At 38.3% G+C, this 27477-nt stretch overlaps 1 protein-coding gene across 1 annotated transcript; it reads left to right on the forward strand.

Annotated features, from left to right (window-relative positions):
- The first annotated feature begins 275 nt into the window (after positions 1–275).
- On the forward strand, positions 276–26050 carry KIF27 (kinesin family member 27). The gene is made up of 18 exons (XM_030467282.1): positions 276–419; positions 1887–2275; positions 4227–4427; positions 5033–5991; positions 11379–11522; positions 13336–13539; positions 14079–14254; positions 15064–15155; positions 15741–15890; positions 16406–16611; positions 17429–17626; positions 17965–18078; positions 20155–20331; positions 20980–21195; positions 22183–22389; positions 23179–23377; positions 23896–24060; positions 25617–26050. Exons 2-18 carry the CDS (start codon positions 1966–1968, stop codon positions 26048–26050), a joined length of 4152 nt encoding a protein of 1383 aa, XP_030323142.1. The 5' UTR covers positions 276–419; positions 1887–1965.
- The last annotated feature ends 1427 nt before the right edge of the window (positions 26051–27477 follow it).

Here is a 27477-nt window from a genome sequence, read left to right on the forward strand (position 1 = left end):
TGCGGCACCTTCCCCGCCCTCCTCCCGCCGCTGGGGGGCGCTGTTTGCGGCGGCGCTCGGGCGGGGCCGCTCTGCCGGCGGGCGGGGCCGCCGCCGGACGTTGCCGCTGTTGCCTAGCGAGGCGCCGTAAACAGCGGGCAGGGACGGACCCGCATCCGCCGCACCGGCAGCCGCCGCGGCCCGCACCCCGCCCTCCCCACCCTGCCCCTCCACCCGGGCCCGACGGCGCGGTGCGGGAGACGGGGGGGCGGTTTGGCGGGACAGCGGGCCGTCCCAGCCGGGCTCGGACGTCCCGCCATCCCGGGAGCCTGGATTCCGCGGCCCCGGGAGGCTCTTGAGACTCAGGCGCGATCCCGTTACCGGCTCCTCTCAGGTTTGGAGTAAAAGGTGCACCTCGAGACACGGCAAGCATAGAAAATGTGCGGGTCCGCTCTCAAAAATAGCCCCTCCGGCGGCAAGCCGTCCGGTGCGGTCGGTGTGCCGGCTCCCGGGTGTTTCTGCAGCTTTGGCACGAACCCGGCTCATGCTCCTACGAGTGTGAATAATGAATTGGGTTCCTGCCGCCCCCCGGGGTTTTCTTTTCACCCCCCTTTCTCTTGGTTTAAATGCTTTTTGAAAAAGAAGGAATGTTAGCACATTGAAGTAGTGCTTTTTAAGGGATAAAAATAATGCACCCGGATAAATAAAAGCAGCAGTCGATCAAAATACCATTTGAGTCTGTAACTAGTGAGTTTATATAGCTGTTTCTGATCCCCGTATACTTCAGGAGTCTGATTTTGGTCTTATGTTTTGCTTATTTGTTTTACTTCTGTTCAGTTAAAAAATTGGGGGGGGGGGAGGGAAAAAGGTTTCGATATCAGGTAGTTTCTCAGCTGGCCAAGTTCTCAGACAAAACAGAATAAAAGTAAACGCAAAACCTCTTTGCAGCCACAAGATAACTGTTTAAAGCTGTTTGCTTTCAACAAAGTTGAGTTTTGGGCGCTAAGCTGACAAGTTTTGCCAGCTTTTTAAAAGACAATGTTTGGGAGCTTAGCAAGCAGAAAGTTCAGCAAGATTTCCCTTGCACTGCAAAGATTCTTAGAATTAGCAAGAAAAAGAAAAACAAACAAAAAAGCAGCCTAAACAAAAATAACCAAAAAACAACAAACAAAACATTTGGCATCCAGAAGGGCTTGGTACATGTGAGGGGCTTTGAATGTTCATGCAAGACAGCAGTAAGGAACAGCAGTTCCTTGATATTCATGGTTGTGCTAATGTACAGTGCATGTGCTGTGAGAACGAATACACAGAAAGCTCCATAAGGAACCGGGGCAGGTAAAATGTATCATTAATAAAAAATATTTACATAGATGCTTAAAGATGCAGATTAAAATCAGAGGAATGTTTTATGGGGTAGATTTAAAATCACATCACGGTTGCTTTCTCTGTACTTGTTGTATTACAGAGACCTGTTGCTTCTGAAGTGGAAGAAGTTATAAAGTGTGTGTGTATACACATACAACTTTTGGAGAAAAAGGTTTTGTTTGACTAATTTATGTTGCCTACTCAGGAACAGGAAAATTAGAGGATTGATTTTAAGCATATGCCTTTTCAACATATTTATTAAGAGGCTCTTATGATATTGTTGCTTTGTATGGCCAAATTATATTAAAATAGAAAATTTGACAACTTCCAGACTTAAACTTGAGTCTGCTAGCATAAAAATTAATAGAGGCAAAGTTAATTTATTAGTTGATTCAACAGTTTCTGCTGTAGCTGCATTCATATCAGGTAATTTTCAACAGTATCATGGTGTTTATATGTTAATGAGGAAATGGCAACTTTATACTTCAGCACGAAATTATTTTTTGTTATAAAAAGTGGCAAACTTTTTTTCTTACTTGCAGACAACTGTGGATGAGTTGAACACAGGAGTGGTGACAGATTTCTTGTTGACTATGTGAATACTGACTGGGGAGCACAGGAATGGAACCTGGAATGGAGGAGATCCCAGTTAAAGTTGCAGTTCGAATCAGACCTCTGCTTTCCAAAGAAATACTTCATAACCACCAAGTGTGTGTGAGATTAGTCCCACACAGTCAACAAATTATCATCGGGAAGGACCGTGTCTTCACTTTTGATTTTGTATTTGGCAAAAACTCAACCCAAGAGGAAGTTTATACTGTCTGCATTAAGCCTCTTCTAGTGTCTTTGGTTGAGGGATACAATGCTACAGTGTTTGCATATGGACAGACAGGTTCTGGGAAGACTTACACCATCGGAGGTGGCCACATTGGTAGGTTTTAGGAAGTTTTTCTTTTATATTTCAACTCATGAACTGCATTTGTGCTAGTTAAGCATTTAATACATAGCAGATGAAGCTGCAGACACTTTAAGGGATTATGAAAAAAGGTATAGTAAAATAAAAAATCCTTCCAAAGTTTACATGTTAATTAAACTGTTCTAAAGAAAAATTCTCCGTAAATGGGGCCAAAGTATCTAAACAGAAAGGATTTTATAAAGTACTCATTCTTATGCAAATTAAAGTAAAATGCAGTGTTTTGTAGATGTTTGCTACCTTTATCTTAAATTGAAAGTGTCTGCTTTAGACAATAACTTGTTGCTTGCTCACTGTTCGGTTTTTCTTTTTCTGTGGCATCATAGAAATTTATAATTTAAATCTTCCAAATGAATATATATATATAAGTATATATATATTCTTTCAAAACTCTTGGTAGGTATCAAAATCTTTATTTAGAATCACAGAATCACTTAGGTTGGAAAAGACCCCTAAAACCATGCATCCATTAACCTAGCACACTGCAAGGTCTGCCAACTGAACCATGTCCCTAAACATCATATCTACATGTGTTTTAAATACTTCCAGGAATAGTGACAGTGTCTTCCTTGGGCAGCCTGTTCCAGTGTCTGGCAACCCTTTCAGTTGAGAAATTTTTCCCAATATCCGGTCTAAGTGTTTCCTGGTGCAACTTGAGGCCATTTCCTCTTCTCCTGTAGCTTGTTACTCAGAAGAAAAGATCGGCTCCCACCTCACTACAGCCTCCCTTCAGGTAGCTGTAGAGAGAGAGAAGGCCTTTTCTCAGACTACTTTTCTTCAGGTTAAACAGCCCCAGCTCATAAAATTTGTTCTCCAGCACCTCAGTGTCCTTCCTGTAGTCAGGTGCCCAGAACTGAACACAGTACTTGAGGTGCAGCCTCACTAGTGACAAGCAGAGAGACACAATCACTTCACTAGTCCTGCTGGCCACATTTCTGCTGATACAAGCCAGGATGCTGTTGGATTTGTTGGCTGCTTGGGCACACTGCTGGCTCACATTCAGCCAGCTGTCGACCAGTACCCCAGGGTCCTCTGGGCAGCTTTCCAGCCACTCTTCCCAAAGCTTTGCTGTAGCTTTGTCTTGGGGTTGTTTGACTTAGGTGCAAGACCTGGTGCTTACCCTTGCTGAAGCTCATACAACTGGCTTCTTAATTCTGCCTCCTCTCATAACTTGTATTTCCATCAGTAGTAATGTAGTGTTCGTGGAAGTACCATTGCCAGCTAATTTTTTTAGATAATGAATATCACATCTAATTCTGTTCATAGCTCAGCAATTTTAGCTTTATATGTCCATTTACAAAATCTATAGTTAGATGTAAGCAACCCTTTTTTTTTTTTTTTTGAAAGAAAAAAATTTCTTGATAACCTTTACAGACAAAGTTATTTTTATATTCTTGAATAAGGAACACAGATTATTTATGGAAGTATTGCCCTAATCTGAATGTTCAAAAAAGAAATTTAAAAAGTTTGGCATTTGTGTTATTGATGTTCCATACCTACTTTGAAAAAAATTTAAATTACTGTGAATGTTGGTTATATATAATTTCTCACCAAATTACTAATGCTCTTTGCTGTATTTCAGTGGAATTTATAGTTTCTCAAACCCTTGAGATACTCATGCCAACCATAACTCTGAGGAGTACAGATTTAAGATAGACTCCATATTTTTCATAAATTTAGTGACTATACCTTTTGGTAATTTAGAACTTAACTTTGAATTAATGTATGCAAACAAATATTCTGAACCCCAGAAAAACAAGTATTTTAAAAAGTCCTTGGGAACATCATCCCTTCAGGTTTCTTAGTATAATGAGTTGCAAAACACACAGACTTCTCTCAATCTTCAGTCTTTGTAATTTATGCAACAGAAAGTCTGCCTGCTTCTGTGACATCTTTGCTTGTATTTTAGCATCAGTTGCAGAGGATGAAAAGGGCATAATCCCACGGGCTATTCAGGAATTGTTTCAGCGTATATCTGAAAACCATAACATTGAATTCCACGTGAAAGTCTCGTATATAGAGGTTTACAAGGAAGAACTTCGCGATTTACTGGAGTTAGAGACATCTGTGAAAGAATTACATATCCGAGAAGATGAAAAAGGAAATACAGGTAGGATTTGATGTGTTTATTTTCAGTTGTGTGCCTAAGTTACCTTCTAACAAAAAAACTTAGTTTATGAATACTAGAAAAAAGCTTTCAGATTATAAACTCAGCTTAGTTGCTTTGAAGGAGTGTGGGGTTTAGTTGCCTGTGAACAATACAGATGTTCCATCAGAAATGGCAACAAATGATAAAGTAGAAATACAGTTATTACTTCTGCAAATTCTGTCCAGAAACATGAGCTGATGTTGCTTATACTTTTTCCAGACATCATTAGATTGCAAATTGTATATGGCAATGTGTAAATAGATAAAGTAGTATATTATGTTTAAGATACTGATTATATTATGCTATATTATGTTTAGATACTGTTCCAAGTGCTGTGACACAATACACTACTGAACATCTGCAGGTTTCAGATGTGTTGTTCATCATGATTTTCATGTATCGATGCTTTGTTTTTCTGTAGCTGTATACTATGACCTCATAGGAATGCAGACTTGTATTTTCTCTAATGTGTGTTTATAGTTTTACTATTCCTAATTGCTATAAACTCTTGCAAAAAGTTTATAATTAATTGATTTATTTTACTTTCTTTGGTTTGGTGTTTGAAGTGATTATTGGTGCTAAGGAATTCCAAGTAGAATGTGCAGATGAAGTGATAAGCCTGTTGGAAAGTGGCAATGCAGCTCGTCACACAGGCACAACACAAATGAATGAACACTCTAGTAGATCTCATGCCATTTTCACCATCAGTATTTGTCAAAAGCAGCCCACAGAAAGTCAAGGAAATACTGATGCTGCACAGGATTCATCTTGGAAATCGGTTCAGGTGATTGCTTCAAAGTTTCATTTTGTGGACTTGGCAGGATCAGAGAGAGTAACTAAGACTGGAAATACTGGTGAACGCTTCAAAGAATCAATTCAGATCAACAGTGGTCTGTTGGCCTTGGGAAATGTCATCAGTGCCCTTGGGGACCCAAAAAGGAAAAGTGTACATATTCCATACAGGGATGCTAAAATCACTCGTATCCTGAAAGACTCTCTTGGAGGAAATGCTAAGACTGTCATGATAACATGTGTAAGTCCATCCTCATCAGACTTTGACGAATCTTTAAATTCTCTCAAATATGCCAACAGAGCAAAAAACATCAGAAATAAACCAATTGTAAATTACAACCCTGATCAAGACCGGATTGATGAAATGGAACTTGAAATCAGATTGCTTCGAGAAGCTCTGCAGAACCAGCAAGTCAGTAGTCATTGTTCACATGACTTAAATCAAGAAAGAATTCATATCAGTTCACTGGAGGAGCAGCTCACCCAGCTTCAGTTTCAATGCTTCAGTTACAAAAGTTGTGTAGACGAAGCTTTCTCATTTCTGGTTGATTTGAACAATGACGGTAGCTTGAAAAGAAGCCATCGGGAAAAGCTGCAGAGCTGGATCACTATGGCACAAGAAGTAAGGAAGGAAGCTGTCACCATGCAGGAAAATGACACAGGGACGGCAACTGGCCAGGCACCACATCACATTACAGATCCTCAGCTAAAGAGGGAACTAAATAAATGCCAGGTATTTAATTATAAATTGATCATTTAAATAACTCTGTGAAAGAACAGTCTGCTAAATCTTGAATTCAGTTTCAAAAGATGTAAAACCATGACACTTACCAGTATGTAACTTGACAATTTAAATTAATCCACAATTTTGTTTAACTTTGTCTAATTCATGGAATGTAGCTTTATTTCAATAGATGATTGAATAGAAAGCCATCTTATTCTTGATAGATAAAAGTAATGTTATGTTTTAACTAGTCTCTTCTCCCACTTCACATTTACTTACTGAACAATTTCTAGTTTGACCCACAAGTTTTCTTGCTTTTACTATTCCTTTACTGTTCCCCAGTCTGACTGGAGTTGGAGAAGGGAAATGAGAAAGGAGCTGTGAGTGCTTAGCTGCCTGCTGGGGTTAACCCACAGAGTCCTTGGCACTCAACATGGGTCTCATGGCCTTTGAGATAATAACAGGTTTGATAAGCTTGTCCTAGATTAAACTTCTGTTATATCTGTTTAGTTAAGTTGTTACTTGAGTGGCTGTTGCAGATCATGACGCATATCTTATTTGCTTAGATTGATTTATGTGTTTCCTTGAATATTCCAATTCTTGATTTCTTCACAGCTGTACAAGACTCTAGGAATCTTTAATGATTCTTTCCAGATTTTAGTTTACTGTGCTTTTTCTTGGTTCTTTTTTCCTTTGGCTGGGAGACCTATGATACAACCACTGGGCTTCAGCCTTATCTGATATTTGTGTCTTACCTCATTGATGTCCCAGTACTCCCAAGAACTGTCGTGGACAAAACTAGCAACTGTTCCTTTCCCCTTTTCTCCTCTGAGAGAAATCTTGTGGAGAAAGGGAAGAATGGCATCTAATACCTTCTTCTTCTCCAGAACAGGCTTTTGAAATTTATGTGACAGAGGCTTCTTAGTTCCTTCTGTACTCTTGTGTAATCAGATTGTTTATACTTGTATGTATTGTGATCCTGATTTTTATTATTGTGTATAAGAGTAAACAGCTAATCAGGGATATTACCCCAGAACATATCCTAAGGCAATTTTGATCCCTGAGGTTGCAGGGGTAGGGAAAGAGGAAGGAGTTGAGTAAGAGGAATCAGGCAGGTGCATAGGGCCAGTATTGCCTCTGATAAGCTGTGATTTCATGCCTGAACAGGGTGTAAACCCATCAAAGTAATACACCATTTGGAGAAGGGGAGGTGAAACACAGTGACTTCTAAAGCTGTGCTGAGACCTGGCCCATGCCTATTATGCCACTGTCCAGTACTCTTAGAGATGCAAGAGGCTGACCCAATCTAAGAGCCCTCAAATGGGCTTTGAGAATGTCTTCTGCTCTGAGGCCACATAAATTAACACTCCACTAGTGACCAAGCATGGACTTCGCACAGCCTGGTCTGCCAGCTCCAGCAGTTCGAAGAGAATCTCTCTTTCCCTTCCCTGCATCACAGCTGTGGAAAGACAGTTCCACAAGGTGTGGCAGCTTGAAGAGGATGTAGATAATCTCTCTCTCTCCTTGCCCCTGCAGGACAGGATCTCAGCTACCATGAGTTGGCCTTTCTTTGCTCAAAGGAAAGGAAACCATGGGCATACACCATGTGCCACCGTGTGGTTCTGTCAGCATGACTGTGGGGAGAATATGAGGAAGTTGGACAGTGTACCTACTTTGGTCCTGGAACTGGGGGAGAAAGCAGTGGTTAAAATGGATCCTTTGAGGAAGATTACCATTCTGGTTGCTGTTAAGCAACTCCCAAGATGCAGTAGATGCCCTGAGATTCTTTCTGATACTGACACAATGGACTTATGCCCATGTGGGCTTGAACCCCACACATTCTACTATTGTGGTCTGTAGTAGGATCACACTTGTGACTAGTCCTTGTAGCATAGCCTGGGCAAGAGAAAGATGCATGGGCTCCTTTCACAGTGTAAAGACTTGCAATTACAGAAGTCAGGATTTGGAATAGGGGGATACTCCCTCTGGCCAAGCAGAAGAAAGGGGCAATTGGATTTACTCTGGTTTTGGGAGACAGCAGTGCACAGTGTGCTCCAATGCCATCAGGATACAAAGGGGCAGAACTCATCTGGGTTTCTGGAGTAACATGGAAATCTCAAGTGTTGTCTGTGTCAGATGCTGAGGTGAGCCCAACAGGAAACAAGTGGCTGAAGCATCCTATCATCACAAGTCCAGAGTTCACACATATCCTTTCCATTGACTCGCTCAAAAGAGAGTACTTCAGAGATCCAAAGAGGTACCACTGGGCTTCTGATGTAGCCACTGCAAGCTCAGAGAAAATTTAACAGCCACTTACCTTGCCTGGCCTCTTGGATTGCCCTTCCATTGTGGGGTTGCTGGGTGTTGAAGAACACCAAGTGCCAATTCCTGTTATGCTGGAGCACTGGCATCAATATTGTCCCAACTGAGACTCCCTCATTCCCATCCGGGAGCTGATTAATCTGATTATCAAGACTCACTTGTCCTTTAGTAGTCCCATATGTCCAGTGCACGAGACTGATACAGTATGGAGGCTTACCATGGAGTATTATGACCTGAATGAAGTCACACACTAAGTGCTGTCAAACAGACATAATAGAACTCCACTTTGAACAGGAGTCAAAGGCAGCCAAGTAATATTCCAAAACTGATACTGCCAATGCATTTTTCTCAATCCCTTTTTCAGCAGAGTGCAGGTCACAGTTAAATTTGATGTGGAAGTATGTCCAATCTGGAATCAGCTGCCACAGAGGAGTGGAAGCACAGCCCTACCATTTGCCACAGCCTGTTCCAGACTGCACTGGAACAGGGGAAAGCCCTGGAAAACCTTTAGTGCATTGATGACATCACTCTGTAGAGCAGTACAACTGAGGAAGTGTTTGAATAAAGGCAAAGAAAATCCGGATTCTTCTGAAAGCTGTTATTGTCATAAGACAAACCAAGGTCAAAGGACCTTTACAAGAAATCTAATTTGGGGGCAAGATGGGCATCATCACATCCTAGCAGATGTGATCAATAGGGTAACAGCCATTTCCTTAGTAGTTAATAAAAGGGGAACCCAGCCATTTCTATATACTGTGGGATTCTGGAGAATGCATATTCGAGGTTAAAGTCAACTTGAAAGTCTTCTCTATTGAATTACCTGAAAGAAGACCTGTTTTGTTTTCTATGGGATCCACAAGCAGCAGCAGACATTTGAACAGATCAGTCAGGAAATGGTTTGTGTTGTAGCCCTAGGGCCAGTCCAGACAGGACCAAGAATGAGGAATTCTGGAAATTATCATGGACTGGCCAGAAAACAGGGACTCTGGAGCATTACCAAAGGAAGTGACTCATACTAAAGAGGCCCCAGTATATAATAAATTACCACAAATTAGAAAAAAAATGCTTTGTTTACTCATGTGTCCTTCATATTGTAGGAAACCACTGTAGGTGGAAAAATGCAGTGTGGAGTTCCACATGACAAATGGTACACACTGCTAAAGGGAAACATAACTTGAGTCAGTGTACAGAAGTGAATGCCATCTAACTGGCCCCTAGGTATTGATGAATAAGAAAAGTGGACAGCACTGTGCCCATATCATCACCTAGAACAGCATATGGTACCCATACCACTACCTAAAATACTGTCCTGGGCCTTAAAAAGCAAGTTGTGTGGTGACAAGGTATCCCAGGATGCACAGAGTCAGAAAACAGGACTTACCTCTAAAACAAGCTCCTAGGATCAAGAAAAAGGGCGTTTATTGGCTGTATCACATTTCCTGTTATGCACCAGCCTCTGGAAAGATGGAGCAATAAAATGGGCTGTTAAAAACTGTATTGAAAGCAATGGGCAGTGGGATGTGAATTTAATAGAAGCTACTTGGCTAATTAATGCTGGAGGTTTACTTAACCCACCTGAACCTGCTGAAACAAAACCTCTCTGTATTAGAGAATGAGATAAGGTCCCTGAGGTACATGTAGAGAACCAGCTGGGAAAGACAGCATGAGTTGTTCCTCCCTTGGGAAAAGGCAAACCTGTTTGTGGTTGAGCTTTGAGCTTTTGCTCAAGGACCCAGGTACACTAGGTGGGTAGTGTGGGAGGATAGGGAAATTTGGTGTGTACTTCAAGAGATTTAACCTTGGGGAAAAATATCCCATTATTTGAGTTTTATATTTTAGCATGAGATGGAGCTAATTTTCTTCGTAGCAGCTCATAGGCTGTTGTGGTTTAGATTTGTGATCAGTACAGTGCTGATAACACACCAGTGTTTTAGGTCTTGCTGAACAGTGTTCGCACATCCTCAAGGCTGCCTCTGTTTCTCCCTCTGCCAACCCAGTGAACAGATTGGGTGATGCACGCAGGGGCAGGGGAAGCACAACCAGGAAGATGACCCAATCAACCAAAGAGATATTTCATGTCATATCACATGTTCAGGAATAAAAAGGGAGAGTAAGAGAGTCTCAGTATGTTAGCCATCTTTTGCTCAGGAACTGGCTGGGCATCAGTCTACCTGTGGGAGGTGGTGAGTTGAGTGGTTTTGCAGTAGATGTTTATCATTAGTTTTTTTTTTTTCTTTCTTCCCCCACTTTACCTTTATTTACTGAACAATTTCTATCTCTACCCAGAAGTTTTCTTGTTTTTACTCTTCCGCCACTCTTCCCCAATCCTACTGGAGTTGAGGGGGGGTGGGGAAAGTGGTGGGAAAATCTTGTCAACTACATTAAGTAGAAACATTTTTATTGGTACATAAACTTTGGAAAAAGTTTTGTTCTCTGAAGACATATCAGGTTTTTGAGTACATTCTTAAAAGCTGTTAAGAGTTGTCTTGGAAGAAAGATGTAGGCAAGTTAGTTGTATAGTAGTATCCATTTTTAAAGCAATAACACATGATATTTCCACACTTTGTATTTGGTTTTTACAGGCTTCTGGAAGAGTAACAACTCTTGGCACCCTCTTTCAATTGATGTTTGATTCCTTATCTACAAGAACATATGAAGAAGCATTCTTATGGTTTCTTTAATCTTTAGGCTATTATCTGAGCTGAAGAAAAGGACAGCTGTCCTTATTTTTTCATTTGAGGAGTGTTTATGGTTGATGCTGAGTCCTTGTGGCTACATCTCACAACAGCCTACAGAGAATAATTGAATTTGGATAGCTACTTCAGTAAAGTAGCTTTGGTTGTGGGTTTATTCCTGCATTATTCCCTTTGAAAGAAAGAAACTTGTCAAAAGAAATAACTGGTAGAAACTGCAGATAACCACTTTGACAGCTGGCCATGTACATACTTCAAACTTTGCAGTTTTGATTACATCTTTTAAGAACAAATTAGGTCTTGGGTTTTTTTTATAATTTTCCAACTATAAGAATAATAATGTCCTTCTTTACCCAGCTGAACTTTTATTTTACTATGTAGCAGACTGTAGTGATGGATGAAGACATAATTAGCCAGAAAGATCGTGAACTATATGTACTGCAGAACCAGATAAAGACATTGATACAGGAAAATGAAAAACAACTGGAATCTTTAAAGAAGGCTCAAGAAACCTACAGGTTACAGGTATTTTTTTCCTTTAATACACATTATGTCTCTGTTGAACCATCTTCCCACTGTATGAATGTATTCATTATTTCAAGACAGGTCCCTCCAGATCTTGTGCTTGCTAATGAAATTATAATGCCTGATATGTGCATAGCGTTTCAAGGTTCAGGAGAGTATAAATTGAAGAGTTAATATTCTCCTTATGTTGCCTGTCATGGACATGACAGATAAATTACTCTTCTTATTCTACTTTTTCTCCTTTTTCCTCTTCTTTGCTGATGACTTGAGGAGAGTCAGTGAGTGAAGGTAAGTATATTCATCATCATCTTTTTGTTCCCTCTGTCACTTTCTTTGTTTTCTCTCACCTCTGGCTAGATTGATTTTTTAATTTTTATTTTATTTTTTTTAACTGGTACAGCATAGTGTCCACTTCTTATATGGAGATAATGCTTATATAAACTCTGGGGAATACAAGGTAGAGGTAATGAACAGAAGTAGTCACAGTGTAGGTAAAAGATCATGATTGTTTCAGTATCAGAGACAGAAGAGGAAGCTTGAGAGCTCTGAAGCACCATTCCGGTTCTTAATTCACTAAACTTCCACTTTTATTTAAAACATAGAAAATAGATAGGGTAATTAAAAGCAAACACGTTTGTCAAATATTTTGTTATATTCACACAAATGTGTATCTAATGATCCATGATAAAATAGGAACTTTTAAAGTAGCAGGTACTAGATAGATATTAAATATTTATGCACATATGTATTTATGTTACAGGTGTTATTATTAACACTGTGGAGCTGTATGTATGAGCGTATCAGGGACAGAGACTTAAAAAGGTTAAATAATAGCTTCAAGCAGATAAATTGGCTGTCACTGTCTCCAAAATCATAACAAATATAGTATTTATATGTATTCTATTTCCTGTGACACAGGACTATTATTCTATTCCAACAAAATCTCTATTTGTTGGACAAGGCATTGTCTGTTTTTGTTTGGCAGGAACTTGCAGTCTAAGACAGCAAGATAGAAGAGGTGAATGAAAATGTATTACGCACATTAGGAGAATGCAAAATACCTTTCATTTAATACTTCTGGTTGACTATCACTAGCTATTCTTCAACTTTTCTGTTGTTAGTAGGCCAGATTTTAAAGATTTTAATTTTTACTTGGAAAAAATTTGAAAGAAAAGAGGGACCTGCAAATGGATATAATCTTGGCTTTATGGATGAACTAGTTTAAGTAAGACAAATAATTTTGAACAGTGTAGAGTGCCTGCTGTAGAAGAAACAGATAAGTTCTCCAAAATAACATTACCAGCAAAGTTGAGGTTGAGTAGAAGAAGAAATAACAGGCTATACAAGGGATACTGGGATACCTTTACATGTTTATCAGTTCAAATAATCTTTAAAGTAGAACTGCTAAAAGAGGAAGAGCAAGCCTGTATATATGTTAAATTAATTGGAATCTCTCCATGTGTTTCCATTGAACATTTTTGTTGAATTCACATTTTATTTTTCCATAAACAGAAATATAAAGCAACCGTGGGCTGATAAGTATGTCATCTACTTAAGAATAAATCCCTAGATAAATTTTTGTAACTTGGCTGGGCTAGCTTTTTCTGGACAAAAATGTCTAAAATTAATTTGAACTGTGTTAGATTCATGATATGCCATAGAATTTTCAGTTTGTTGCAGAATTTGCCTGTGCAGTGCAGAAAAATTTAGGGTCATTGTGTAATTTACAAGATTCATGACCTTTTTTAGGAGTTTAGAAATGGTGAATGTGATACAGAGCTTGTGAGTTATGTTTCAATTTTTTCCCCGTGAGAATGAGAAAATGGTGGAACAGCAAATGCTTATTGATCAGCTGAAAGAAAAATTAGAGAAGTTTACAGACGTGAGAGCTTTGGACTTCTCAGATGCTTGTGAGCATGGGCCAGCTGTTGTGACACCTGCAAGGCCATACAGTGTCCCACTCACAAAGAGCCTGCTACGCTCCCTTCACCCATCTTCAGGGACAGATACCCGAAAGGTAGGGTCTACCCAAATGTTACAGTTTTTTCCTTTAATTTGTAATGGTTATAGTTAAATAATTATACTTAAAATGACAAATTATGGTGTCTTTCTTAGGTGGTGTTTAGCTTCCCGTTGAAGACTCTGGAAAATAATTTTTTGGTGTCTTGCAATATATGCTATGCCACAATTTTCTAAAATTTTGTGCGTAAACTTACCACTTTCAAGTCCTAAAGCTGCAGTATTTTCTGCTCTTTTCCTGAGGGTTTAAAGGGTTCAGATATGAAGCATTATACAAAATTAATGATTATTCATACTGATATATTGAATACATTGGATAATGAGTTGCTAACAATACCTTATTTCACAGCTGGAACAAGTGGCCTAAGATCTTCCAAATTCTTTTGTTACAAAGGTGTTATTGAAAATCTCTGCAATTTTGATAACAAGCTCAGGTGACAGCAGACTGAAAACCAAAATATTTTTAAGTATCAGTAAGAATTGCTATATCGTTGCAAGTGTTTTTAATCAGAACTCTTTTTGAGTGTTTCTTGACAGGTGTATACCAGCTCTCCACTGTCCTCCCTGGCCAAAGTAATGGCAGAATTTCGTGCTCGCAGCCAGATGATACAGAGCAACATAGAAGATCAGGATACAGTCCTTCACTGCCACCTCTCTGATCAGAGTGATGAAGAGAAAGAAAATACAGGCAGCAAAAAGGAAACTTCATTTAAGTAATTTTTCTCTATTCCTTAATTTTTTGTTACAGACAAGTTAGCATAACTGAATCACACAGAATTACAGAATTGACACAGTTGGAAAAGACCTCTGATATCACCACATCCAGCTGTCAGCATCCCCACTGTATAAAATATATGTATCAGTATCTGTATCTCCCAGTAGAGCATGTCCTGAAGTGCCTCATCTCCACCATTTTTAAATACTTCCAGAGACTGTTACTCCACCATCTCCCTGGGCAGTCTGCTCCAATGCCTGACAACTCTCAGTAAATAATTTCATCATCAAATCTAGCCTAAACCTTTCCTGGTGCAACTTCAGGCCATTGCCTCTATTCCTATCACTGTTCACTTGAGAGAAGAGGCCAGCACATACCTCACTACAGCCTCCTTTCAGGTAGCTGAAGTTGAGAGCAGTAATGTCTCCCCTCAGCCTCCTCTTCTCCAAACTAAACATTCCCAGTTTCCTCAGCCTCTCTTCATAGGGCTTGTTCTCTAGACTCTACTGCCTGACCCTGCCATAATGAGACCACTTGTTATTTATGGTATATTTATGGGGTCAATTAGGCATATTGCAAAAGCATTTTAATAAACATAGTTTTATGATATAATAAAAATAATGTCATTCTTGTTTTGGGGCCAGAATCTACAATGACAATCTGGAGTGGTGGGGAGTATATGGGAAAGAAGGTGCTTATGTGAGTTTGGGATACTTCTCTGTTAAGATCATGTGCTTTGTATGAAGCTAAATGAAAAAAGAAAACTCAGTGTATTTGGAATGTATCATGTTTTTCATTCTTTCTTAGGCATTCCATAAACCAAACATGGACACAAAAACAGGCTTCTCTGAGCTTTCTTCCTGATCTAAGTGACATGAAGCATCAAGTAGACAAGTCTGGTTCATCTGACAAATCAGTGATAGAGACTGACATAAACACAGGTAAAATGGAAGTAATGGGAGTCAATCTTGTTACAGTATTTGTATATGGAAAAATGTCTGTAGCACATGCAATTATTTTCCTCTGGCAAACTATGTGTATGTGATACAATGTTTTTGTTATAGTTCCATGTATGATTTCAAGATAGTCTTCTTCCCCTTTCTGAAAGTTATGTCAGTGACCTTAATGTTTAAGTAAACTTATTAGCCAGAAAGCACATCACACATCAAAAAGCTGTGTAGATACAAATATTTAGTTCTGTTTCAATGAAAGAAAATAGATGCAATTTATGTTATCATACATGCACTGAAGTGGTTTCAGGAATATTATTACTACCTCTTAGGGTCTTGAAATGCTAGTGCAAGCCATCCACCTTCTTCCCCTGTTTAGGGGGACTCATGGCAGGGAAAACTGCACTATTTGGTCATTGTGATTCTTTTACTTCATTGGAAGAACTCCACACATACACTGTTCCAGGGCACTATCTTTCCGATACAGAGTGTATTCCATTTTTAAAATCTCTATTGCTTTATTTCAAGGTGAAGATATTGAGAGCCTCCAGAAAAGTCATGTTCTCAATATGCAGAAGTTAAAGAATTCAGAGTTGAGACTCACTGAGGCCAAGCAGAAAATGAGAGAACTTGCACTTAGTATCAAAATGAAAGAGGAGCTTCTTCAGGAGTTAGTAAGAACAGGTAACTGGCTGCTGTAGGGGAAGGTTAGAATGAAGAAGTTCAGAAACAAAATAAAAGGTACAAAACTTCTGAAGCCCTTCATGTCTTAGTTTTTATGTCATTATCTTATACAACAATACTTTTAATAATGTAAATATTCGTAAGTGTCACTAATTACTTGCTGTGATTGTACTGAAGGCAGTAAATTCTGATAACAGCGCACTCTGCTGTAAAATGGTATAAAGCTGCAGTGCGCAGAGGAGTTTCCCTTTGTCTAGCATTCAGGTGTCACTTCGTTTGGTGACACCAGGTGGTTCATGAAGAATTCAGATTTAAGAGTTCTTCCTTTATTTCTTCTAAATTTCTTGATCTCTTAACCTAAATTCAGAGTTAGAAAGGAACTGTGTGTGTTCCTTTAGTGTTGGCAAATGTCTTAGAAGTTATTGGTTTAGCCAGAATGAAGCAATTAATGATTCAACTACAGAATTAATTACTATATTTCAAATTATTATCTGTTTGGGTATGGTATCTTTAAGGTAAGGATGCTGAGCATGTAAGCAGGCAATATGCTTTGAAGATAAGTAAGCTGGAGAAAGAATCTGAGCTTGCCAAAATGGAACTGGATGAAACACAAAGGCATCTTCAGGAGCTGGAGAGGAAGGAGCTTAGAGACATGCCTGAGAAAGCCAAGTTACAAAAAGAGCTCCAGAAAAAGATTGATGCAGCTAAATTGAAAGTGCAGGTATTTCTGATCTCACCATTAAGAATTGCAAATCTTTGCCTTACTATCATCTCTGAACTCTCTCCATGTAAAAATCTCACCACTTCTAGACACTGGAAGCTGGTTGGGTTGCTAACAAGAAACCTAACACTGCTGTACTCAGAATGTTATTTAACATATATGTGGTTAGATACATAAAGTTTTTTCCTGCCACATAAGAAACCAAGAAAGAGGGAAGTCATAGGAGATGTTTGTGTACCATTGCATATAGTACCACAAAAGAACCTACACCAGACTATTAAAAGTTTATTACCTGCTGTAAATAGAATAAATGTTTTCTGAAAATACTATATAAATTCTAGGTCTCAGCAAATCACTGTGATGGTTTGCAAGGATCAAGCCAAATACAATCACATTTGTTTGTCACTAACCTTTTACTTTTCAGTTCTACTATGCCTAAGTTTAAATTCTGTGTAGAGCCAACTTAGGTGCTCTGTGCATAGCTGGCTTATTGACAAGCTCAGGACAAGCGTTCTGGCACAGTTGTGTCTCTGAACATTTTCCATAGCTGTGATTTCTGTTACATTTTACTGCTTTCATTGTATTGCCAGGTATGAACTGTTTCATCACCTTTTCATGTTTCTTGATATTAATTCTGCCCTATGCTGATTTTACCAGGTAGCTCTGAAACCACAGAAATAATGAGTGATTTTTTTTGGGCAGAAGTTAGCAAGTCTTGATGACTCTTATGAATTCAGTGAAATAAAGAGTGAAGATCAGTCGTATTTTAATTTTAAGTTTCCTTGCTAATAAGCTAAAATTTGCCATGAACATTCAGGCCTTAGAGAAGAAGCAGCAAGACACCAAGAATCTGGCTCTGTTAACTAACCAAAGTGAGAGACAAGCAACAGAACTTGAGCAGAACGTTACTCAGATGAAGCACCAGCAAACCCAACTACAGAAAAGACTGTGTGAGGAGAATGAAAAAAAGAAACAACTAGAAGCAGAGATTCAGCAGGAGCAGCAACAAATTAAAGTAGGATTCTTTCCATTTCTTTATGACAATGAGGTGACCCAGTTGCCCTCTGCTTCTTCAAAGGCAATAAACTATATTGCCAGGGTCTCCATATTTTTAAGTGATGACTTTTTGACAAATGCACTAAAGAAACTTTCTATAGACATTTTCATAGGAATTTACATTCTGTCCAGCTTTTTGGTTTTATTACACGATATCTAGCTCTGAATTTCAATTTTACATGTAAATTTAGAGTTACTGCTTCAGATTATATACTTCTGTGGACTTGATATTAATTATATTTTAAGAACAGATGGACTAAGGCAGGAAGAATAAGGTGGGGTTTTTTTTATTTATAGGAACTTCAACTTAAGATGGAGCAACAACAGAAGATCCTTAAACTTAAGGATAAAGAGACAGCTGCATTTAAAATGAAGAAAAATAACTCAGTTGGAGCATTGCAGAAGCCACAGGTAGCACAGAATTCATATCGATCCTGTGTGAAGCCTGAAAAAAATTTGTCTTTCATCATCCATAGTCATCTTTGTAAAATCCATCATGGTTTTGTCTTCTGTTTGGCTTTAGCAACAATTGGGAGTATAGTCTTAGGAGCTCTTGTACTCTTTTTAAATAAAGGAAAGGTGAGGCTCTAAAGACTTTTCTATGATTTCTCAAAAATGTTGATTCAGATGAGAATTCAACAGATTTGGTTGACTGGTAGGTTTGAGGGTGATCTGTATAAACTTATAAATGTTTTCTTTTCTTCTCTGACATAAATTAGAGGCCTGTAGTTTTGATTGTTTCTAATAAGTTTAGAAAAACAGTTATTCTGTGTGGCAGTGCCACCTACATTATTTCAGATGTGGACATTGGAACATTTGAGTTTCATGAATTATCAAAAGTCATTAAATTGAAAAGGAAATTACAAAGTCACCCTTTTGGCCTCATGCCTTGGGTTAGTGCAGTGATGCTTTGGAAGCAGGGGGGGGGGCAGGAATGTCTCCTGTGAGAGGCTGCTGGAAGCTCCTCAGTTCCAGTCCCTGCCCTGCCTCTGATAAGGGAAGTGAGTTACATAGTCAAGAAAGGGAAAACAAAACTGCAGAAATATAAGAAAAGGACCCTCAGAGTGGAGTAAAGGATTAAGTGAGAGAGAAATGCCAGAGAACAGACCTCAAGGTCAGTGAAGAAGGAGGGGTAAAGGTGCCAAGCAGAGATTCCCCTGCAGCCTGTGGAAAGATGTCAGCTGTCCTCCTCCTTCTCCCTCCATGGAGAAGCATGATAGAGCAGTCCCTGAAGAAGCATGGTGGAGCAGTCCTTGAAGGACAGTAGTGGGATAAGTGTGGATTTGTAGCCTGTGAAGTGCCTCAGGCCTGCAGACGTGAAGCAGCAGCCTGTGAAGGATCATGGAGAGGGGGAAATGTGGATCTGCAACTGTGGAGGACCCCATGGCAGAGGAGGTGACTGTTCGTGAAGCAGACCTGTTACTGCATGCAGCCTCTGTGGGCATGCAGAGACTGCATGACTCTGTGGGCAGCCCAGGCTGAAGCAGTCTGTTCCTGAGGGACTGCACCTGGTGAAAGGGCTTCATGTTGGAAGGGTTCCTGAAGGACTCTCCCGTGAGAAGGATCCCATATTGGAGCCGGGGAAGGCTGTGAAGGGTCTTCCTCCTGAGTAGGAAAAACAGCAGAAACACATGTGGGGAACTGACCCTAAACTCCACTGCCTGCCCCCTGTGCCCTCAAGCGGAGGCAGCAGTGGAGTAATCTGGGCCCAGGAAGAAGGGATGGGTGGGAGGAGAAGGTATTAAGATCTGGCCATATTTTTTCTTGTAGATTAAATTAGGGGTTTTTCCTTTCTCAGTTGAACCTGTCTGTTCTTTGCCTATTATCATAGATGGAGAATGCAAACCTCCCTATCTTTGTCTTGATTAATGAGTCTTTAGGTGGATTTTCTCCTCCTCGTCCCATAGTGGGGGGAGGTGAGTGAGTGGAGACTTTGTTGATACCATCTGGGCCTAAACCATGACACTTATTACCCTATATCCAACAATAAACTGTGGCTTCAGAATACATTTATAATGAATTGTCCTAACGAGCAGAGTTCTCATTTACTGACTGTTTTTATATCAGAATTATAATTTCATGTCACTTACTTTTTCCACTGATAGCTCATCTTGGGCAGCTATCATGCAATGAAGATGGACTAGCTGAATTCTTGTGGTGCCTTCCAAACCTAGTTTTTGTGAATATAGCTATTTATATAACTGTTCTTAGAAAAAGAATACATTTACTCAAAGGTGTCTGTTACAAATTTGCTTAGACAAGAGGTAGCACTGTAATGTTGCTGAACTTCTTTTTAAGCCAGGACAATTTCTATAGTATTCTGAATCAAGATTCTGTTAAAGAATTATTGTTAACATTAAAAATGTCATTAACATTAAAATGTTAACATTAAAAAAGTTTTATCAGTTATTCTAAGAAAGGAAAAATATAAAATTGTGACACAGAAAGTCCTGGTTAATGCTCTCTGGATTTCTGTTTAAACTGTAGAAATTAGAAGAACAAAAGAAATGGCTGGATGAAGAAATTGAAAGAATTCTCAAACATCGCCAACAATTAGCAGGACTTGAAGAAGATTTAAAGAAAAGAGAAGCTATTGTAGCCAAAAGAGAAGCATTATTGCAAGAGAAAAGCCATCTGGAAATCAAGAAACTGAGATCTAGCCAGGTGATTTAAGAAAAAACATGAAACTCACTACTAGTTGTAGTGCTGACTGGAAGAGTGGATCAGGGAAAGGCAGATAGAAAGCAGAAGAGGCTCAAGCTGTGTGACCTGTCTTTCTACCACTGCCATGAAGTTATTGCCTGGCTTGTACAAATCAGCAACTAAAATATGAATAACACAGAAAAATCATGTTTTTCTCCCACTTTTTCTCCCCTGAATTCTATAAAAATTTAAACAATTTTCACTGTTGGAGTTCTGTTACTGGGGACCATGAATATAATGTCTAAAATATGTCTAAAATATAATGTCTAAAAATGACTCAGTCCTTTTGCAAACTAGAGAGCATGACAGGGAAGCATATTGCACTATTTATTTTTCAGTAGCCAAAGTGGACTGAAATTGAACTACGGTTGCTGCTTATAATAACTAGTTCCTTTAATTTTTAAGATGTAAAAATCTGCACACTTAACATTTTCTTTCATCTTTTGAGTAGTAACTTTTATGATAGTTGTCTGTTCAAAATAAAAGGAGTCTCATTGCAAGATGCAGGCAAGATTTACCCTGCAGAATTAATGGTCTCACCTACATTTTTTCTAACTGGAAGGAGTATCTCAGCTTTATATGTATGGTTGCTGTGGGTGTTTTTTTTAGGCTTTAAACAAGGACAGTATGAAATTATCTACTCGCTTAAGTATGGTGGATCAGGAACTGTGTGACAAAGGTATGCAGCTTCAGGGCAGCACCACTGAAGATCAGACAGACATTCTGGAAGAAATTCAGGTTCTTCAGATGGAAAGGGAAGAGCTGCTCAGAAGAAGAAATAGTGTGGATGAGAAACTGAAAGATGGTAAAGTGTTATCAACTGAAGTAAGTGAGCACCTTTAAGACAAGTGTAGGTTTTAGGTAGTGTTGCATAATAAAATGTTCCAATCAGAACCTGCATTGTCTCCAAATACTAGGTAAACTAGAAGCAAGGAACTGAAGCTTGGTACTTTTGTAAAAAGCAGAGTTAAGATACTGGTATTAAAGAATTACTTAGTGGTGGACAAAGTTAATGAATGGTCAGAGAGACTTAATTCAGCTAGTGCCTTGACAAACTGCACTGCCCTAAAGATCATATAGTCAGAAATAAGGGAACTAGAAGCTAATCAGTTTATCATAGGCAAATATTTTCATACCAGGACATAGAACAAGGCAATATACTTGTATAGTGATGTCCCTAACTTCAGCTGAAGGCTTTTGTATGTTTAACCATTACCTGGATGGTCTGTGCTTGAGTTGACAGTATAATTACACTGGAGATATAATAAATTCATATAAAATGCACAGATTATTTTTAAGTCTGGAGAAGCAGTATGGGCATGTAGCTGAGGTGATGACACACCAGAAAGAACCCTACTTGCCTTACTTAAAATCTGCAGTGCTGCAGGCCATGCAGTTCTGCCACTTCCCTGCACAAGTTACGGCCACTAAACTTCTTACTTACCTGACTCATTCATTAATCTAACAGAAAAATAGCAAAACAAACAAACAAACAAAATAATAGTAGAATTCAAACTACAGGGGAGGATGAGGGAAGGATAAAAAGGGAAACATGACTTCTGTTTTTGTGGTGAACCATTTGATCAACCTCTGTATCATGGAAGTGGTATTGTGGTAGCAGAAAGACAAATGTTCTAGATTTGTACTTTGCCTCATTTTTCCTATGTCACTCCCTCTACTACTACTATTTTTTTTGTCTTACGTTTGAGTTTCGTTTCAATCTTGAGAATGAAGTTCAAGAATTTCTTATATATAAAAAGAAAAATTTTATACTGTTTTTTTAAAGACCTCATTTGTGTTTCTCTTGTGTAGGAAGAACATACTCTTTTCCAACTGGAAGAAGGAATTGAAGCCCTGGAGGCTGCTATTGATTACAAGAATGAAAATATTCAAAATCACCAGCGCTTGCTTAGGTCATCCTCTCAGATTCTTTCACAGAGTGAGAGTAATGTAATAGGAAAACTAGTTTCCTTGTCTGCTGCAGAGCTCAGAGCTATCATCTTCAAATATTTCAATAAGGTTTGTTTTGGCTAGTGAAAAATACTTCTTTTTCTGTTACTATTCTAGAAAAATTTAATTTTACTTTTTGACACCATTTCATTTAGTTAACAGCCTTTGGTGAAAATCTCCTAGGTTACATAGATTTAGTATTAATTCAGATACTTTTAATTTTCACATTAACCTAAATGGGATGCTTCTGTGTTAACTTTGTATATCTTGCTTTGGGGTAATTAGCTTTAAAGGTGCTTCAAAACTAGAAATTTCCTTGTTCCTTTTCATTACTCTTTGTTGCTAACTTTAGGAGCAGAAATATATTTAAATAGTGGTATCACAAGGAACTTCATTCTGACTGCAGGATTAGTAAATCTTAGGCTAATATTCCTTTTTTTTTTTTTTTCCTAAATCCAGTATAAACTCTTTTTGCATGTCTTCCTGACATCTAGAAACATGAAAATAAGATGCATTGGGTCATGGTGTGCCTTTGTGACTTTAGTTGAACCTTGGATAATTCTGTGAACAAGCTGTCTATGGGATGCAAAGTGGAAGTTTTCCAGAATGAGAAAAACACTGTTATGTCAGTTGAAATTCTGCAAAAAATATTAAAAAAACCCTCACTATTCTTTATATCAGAATGTACAGAACTCATTTCCAAAGTACGAACTTGTAGCAATGGGCAAGTCTGTTTCCAATATAAGCTTATTGCTTATAAAGGCCATTCCTTTTGTATGCTTTAATCTATTAAGCAGAAGGATAAAAGCTCTTATGAAAATTATTTTGTAAATCAAAAGAAGTGTATTTCTTTCTTAGATTGTTGGCCTTCGTGAATCTGAACGTGAATTACAACTGCAGATTGAAGAACAGAAAATGAAGGTCATAGACCAGGAAAACATAATACGTGAATTAAAATCTGCACTTAAACATGTCAATTTGCAGTGTGACAGGCAGCTGACCCTACAACACAAAGAGCATGAGAAAAAACTACAGCTAATACTGCATCATTTCAAAGGTATTTTCTTCTTGGGGAGGGATGGTAGAGAAGGTATTATCTTTAGTAACTAATGAGAAATAATATATTCCAACTTAAAAAAAAACAAAGGAAAAAAGAAAAACTTCAGAGATATATTTTGGCTGTCTCTAATTTTGATGTGTAGGATGCTTAGGACAGACACATGGTGTCTGTATGAATGGAAAAATTGAACATTTTTTTAAAAGCAGTATTTTTTGTGTTTTAATACTGAGTTTGCTGCTATTGGGAAGCTGAAACATACAAGTCTTGCTGATCTAGATCTTCTAAATACTTCTGTTAAAACTGACAAGTGGGGTTGACATGGCTTTTTAATCCTGTGTCTAAGTGTTAAGACAGTAGTTAGATGTACTTCTGTCTACCTAGTATGTAACATAATAATTATATGTGAATACTGCAGGCAAAATCTCAGCAAGATACGATATATTCTTTCTAGTTGGGCATCTTGATTTTTTTAGCACAGAGATACTTCATTATGAAACTAGATTCATTTGTCCTAGAACAAGATAGTGGAAGTCTTGCAGAAACCCTGAAAAGCTATGAAGCAAAAGTCCAGCAACTGGAAAAAGACTTATTTTTCTACAAGAAAACAAGCAGAGAGCTGAAGAAGAAATTGAAAGGCCTATTTGGAGAGTCATCCCATCAATTATTGCCATCCACTAAATGTAAGTAAATTATCTTAAAATATTTATGCAGTTATTAATAGACCATTTGAAGGATGGTGAACACAGAGAAGTGTATCAGATAGACATAAAAATTGTATTTTTACTGAACTAACTGTTCTGCAGGAACATATTGCACCTCTCCCTCAGTTTCAAAGGAAACACAATGTTGATTTATAGCTGTAGCAGTGGTATACCACTGGTTTAAATTCTTATTTCATTAAATTTCATGAAAGTTACTTACTGGGAGTTACTTACTGGGAGATTGTCAGTGATGAGTTCCATTCTTTCACTTCCTGACTTACTTCAGTTACTTGCTTACTAAGACTGAGAGGGTTTATATACGTGTAGGAAAGCCACCAGCTTTCCAATGTGATTCTGTGCTTTGACACAGAAAACAAACAAGTGAAACAACAAATGACTGTTATTATAAGTTTTAAATTGTTTCATTTCCTACTTGCCAGAATCCAAACCTATTATCAAACTGTTCATGGGAAGGAGAGGAGAAGGTTCAATTTCTGTCACTGTTTTGCTTGTCTCACATCTCTTAAAGCTACCACCAGTACAATGTACAATAGTACCATGTACAATAGTACCAGTACCATGTACAATACAGCCTTCTTGGTCTTGTGTTTCACCTCAAGGCACAGCATGACTGGTTCTTCCTTGCAACAGATGCTTCTGTTTATTTCCCCTTGGGCCACCACTTTCCACTCTACTTTCCACTGTGACATAACTTGCTAAGACATGATGCCAATCATACTCCTGCTGCTGCCAGGGTGAATTAAGGCTCAGCCCTTGCCCTCTAGGCGGAGAAACAAGCCAGCACATTCATTACTATAAAGTACACTGTCCAACTGTGAGCATGAATATCCTAGAGTTGGATTATAAATGGGTATGGGAAAGATTACTCTTTGTCTAGTATGCCAAAAAAGCACCTAGTTCAAGACATTCATCCAAGTGGGGAAACACCCATCTTAGCCCCACTGTAGCAAGGAGAAGGGAGGAGACCCCTGTGGATTTCCAATTTTTCCAAATAGGACTTTCATAAGTTTTGTGAGAAAGACTCTGTATTTAGTTATTCTTTTGAGTACAATTTAAGGCATCTTGCAGTATAATGTAATAAGTAATATTTATAATTTATGGCTGAGCTTTAAAACTAATAAAAGCCCTCTATGGACATTACAATCAAGTTTGCAGAATGTCTTTTACTTGTTGTCCTAGTGTAAATGCTGAATTTTTCAATATATGAACAACTTCATATTTGATTGTCATAGCTCAGGTGTTTTAAGACTGCCTACTAGGATACCTTGCAAGTTAGAACAATGAGGTTTGCATTACTAGTAGCTAATCAGAGGAAAGTAACAATTAATACCTCTGATATTCTCATAGGTGACAAACTTTATAACAAAAAGGACAAAAATGTGAGGTTCTGATAATTCTTTTTACCATATTACACTGATGCTGTAAAACCGTATTGACTAACTAGTATTTCTTGATGGCAGGCACTCAGAATGGTTGTCATTTGTAGCTCTGTCTCCTCATAAATTTCATTTTAGATAACAGCACTGATAAGGCATCCAGTCAAGATGAAGTAGAAGTTGCTTCTGAAGAATTCAAGTCAATACTTAACCCTGAAACCAATTGTCATCCAGGGAAAATAAAAGAAACAGACAAAACAAATATTTTAAGAGCACAGCAGAATTCATATAGGTGCAACAAGGAATGTTTGTCAAGCACTAGTGATGACAAAAGAGGGAAAGATGAAGCTGAGCCTTCAAAACCTCATTCTCAGCTACCTCCAGTCATCCAGAGAAGAAAAACCATAACACAGTTTCAAGGAGTAACTCCAATAAAACTTTCTCGCCGAGAGCTTCGTCACATTCCTCCATCTGAGCTATCTCTGAGACGCTCAAGCCTTGGAGCTGGTGTCAGTTCTATTGCTCTAGATTCCATTGAAATGGACAAAAAGTCTAGTGTCACTAAGACATAGTTACTCTTTATTGCATTTTTAATAGGTGTTGCTACTGAAGCAAATGTATTAGATTTCTTCCTTCGTGGTCTTAAGTATCAGCCATGGATAAATAAGTGTTCTTTAGTTCTTACTTGTCACTATCAGGAGTTACGTTCACACAGTTTCAGTTAATCTGGTATAGATTTTAATTAACACAGTGTCTAAGAACTTTCACTCAAAGACCCGTTAGCATTGAAGAAATTACTTATATTGTTGTTTTGTTCAGTAAGTAAAAGAAGTAGAAATATTTTAAAGAAATTGCCCTGTGAAGTGCACTGCACTTGTGCATCTTAGGTATCTTAGAGCAATATTGTCATTTTTCTTGGGTCAGAAACATTTCTGATGAACAATTTCATTTATTTAGATAAATAGCTAGAAAATTACATTGCCAGACATCACCTAGTATTGATAATGACTTCGTATACTTTTTTTATCTAAAAACATTTTACACAAGGCATATTTGAGATCAAAATCAGTACCAATCAGTATCTAAATTTGTTCTTTTTTTTCTTTATTGCTTATTTACAAAATTAAGGCAATTGCTTATTTCAGTTCCTAGTTTTGTTTGTGGGTCATTTGAAGAATTGCTTGTCAGCTCTGAGTGTGATATATATTTCTATACTACTAAAATGGATAAAAACCCAGAGGACCAAATTCAGCATCCTCCAGGTAAGTCAGATGGACCAATATATTAACTCATTTTTACTAGTTAGTCATGTGCTTTCATGGGCAAATTATTCTTCTGTATTCCATATCTGCTTTAGAGGAAGGCCTACATATATTCTGAAGGCAGAGACAAAAATGCCTGCATTTAACTGAGTGTAAAACTTCTGTGAACTCTCTCCTACATAAAAAGTAGCAGTACCAAAATTAAGGTTAGTTTGGTTGTGGACTTCAGACACTCATGTTTGGAAATGTCTTAGATTTTAGGAAAGGAAATTCTGCTTTCTGCTGTTGCCTAGGCAAGGTCTCGTGTATAGCTTGTGTTGACAATAGGTAAAAAGAACTGCATTTTTCTATGCTGCAAGCACACTTCTGCCTGTGTTATGAAGATGCTACTGCAGCATGCTAAAGGGACCGCACTTTAAAATCTCCTTAGTAGACTGCAAAATATTTTGTTCTAATCAGACAGATAAACCACTTAACATGATTATACTGAATTATTACCTCTTGTTCAGCTGCAATGTGAGATACAGATTGGGGTCTGTCTTGATTGTTTTTGGATTGGCCTTGATTCTTTCTTGTCATGGAAGTACTGTGTCTTAACCAAATGTAAGTTTAGTGTTAGTCTATTATCATTCATGTCATGTTTCTAATCAAAAAGCAATAAACAGAAACAAGTATATACAGTTCCAAATGTGTACTTATTTACTACATAGAATCTCCATATAAACTGAAGGAACTGA

Source organism: Calypte anna, chromosome Z (assembly GCF_003957555.1).
Source record: "Calypte anna isolate BGI_N300 chromosome Z, bCalAnn1_v1.p, whole genome shotgun sequence".
Lineage (NCBI taxonomy): Eukaryota > Metazoa > Chordata > Aves > Apodiformes > Trochilidae > Calypte > Calypte anna.

What these genes read in the sequence shown, in the direction of transcription:
- KIF27 (XM_030467282.1), top strand. Translation starts at nt 1,966, where the DNA reads ATGGAACCTGGAATGGAGGAGATCCCAGTTAAAGTTGCAGTTCGAATC. An exon ending in CATCGGAGGTGGCCACATTG is followed by an intron (nt 2,276 to 4,226) that starts GTAGGTTTTAGG and finishes CTTGTATTTTAG; the next exon opens with CATCAGTTGCAGAGGATGAA. An exon ending in AGGAGCAGCAACAAATTAAA is followed by an intron (nt 17,627 to 17,964) that starts GTAGGATTCTTT and finishes TTTTATTTATAG; the next exon opens with GAACTTCAACTTAAGATGGA.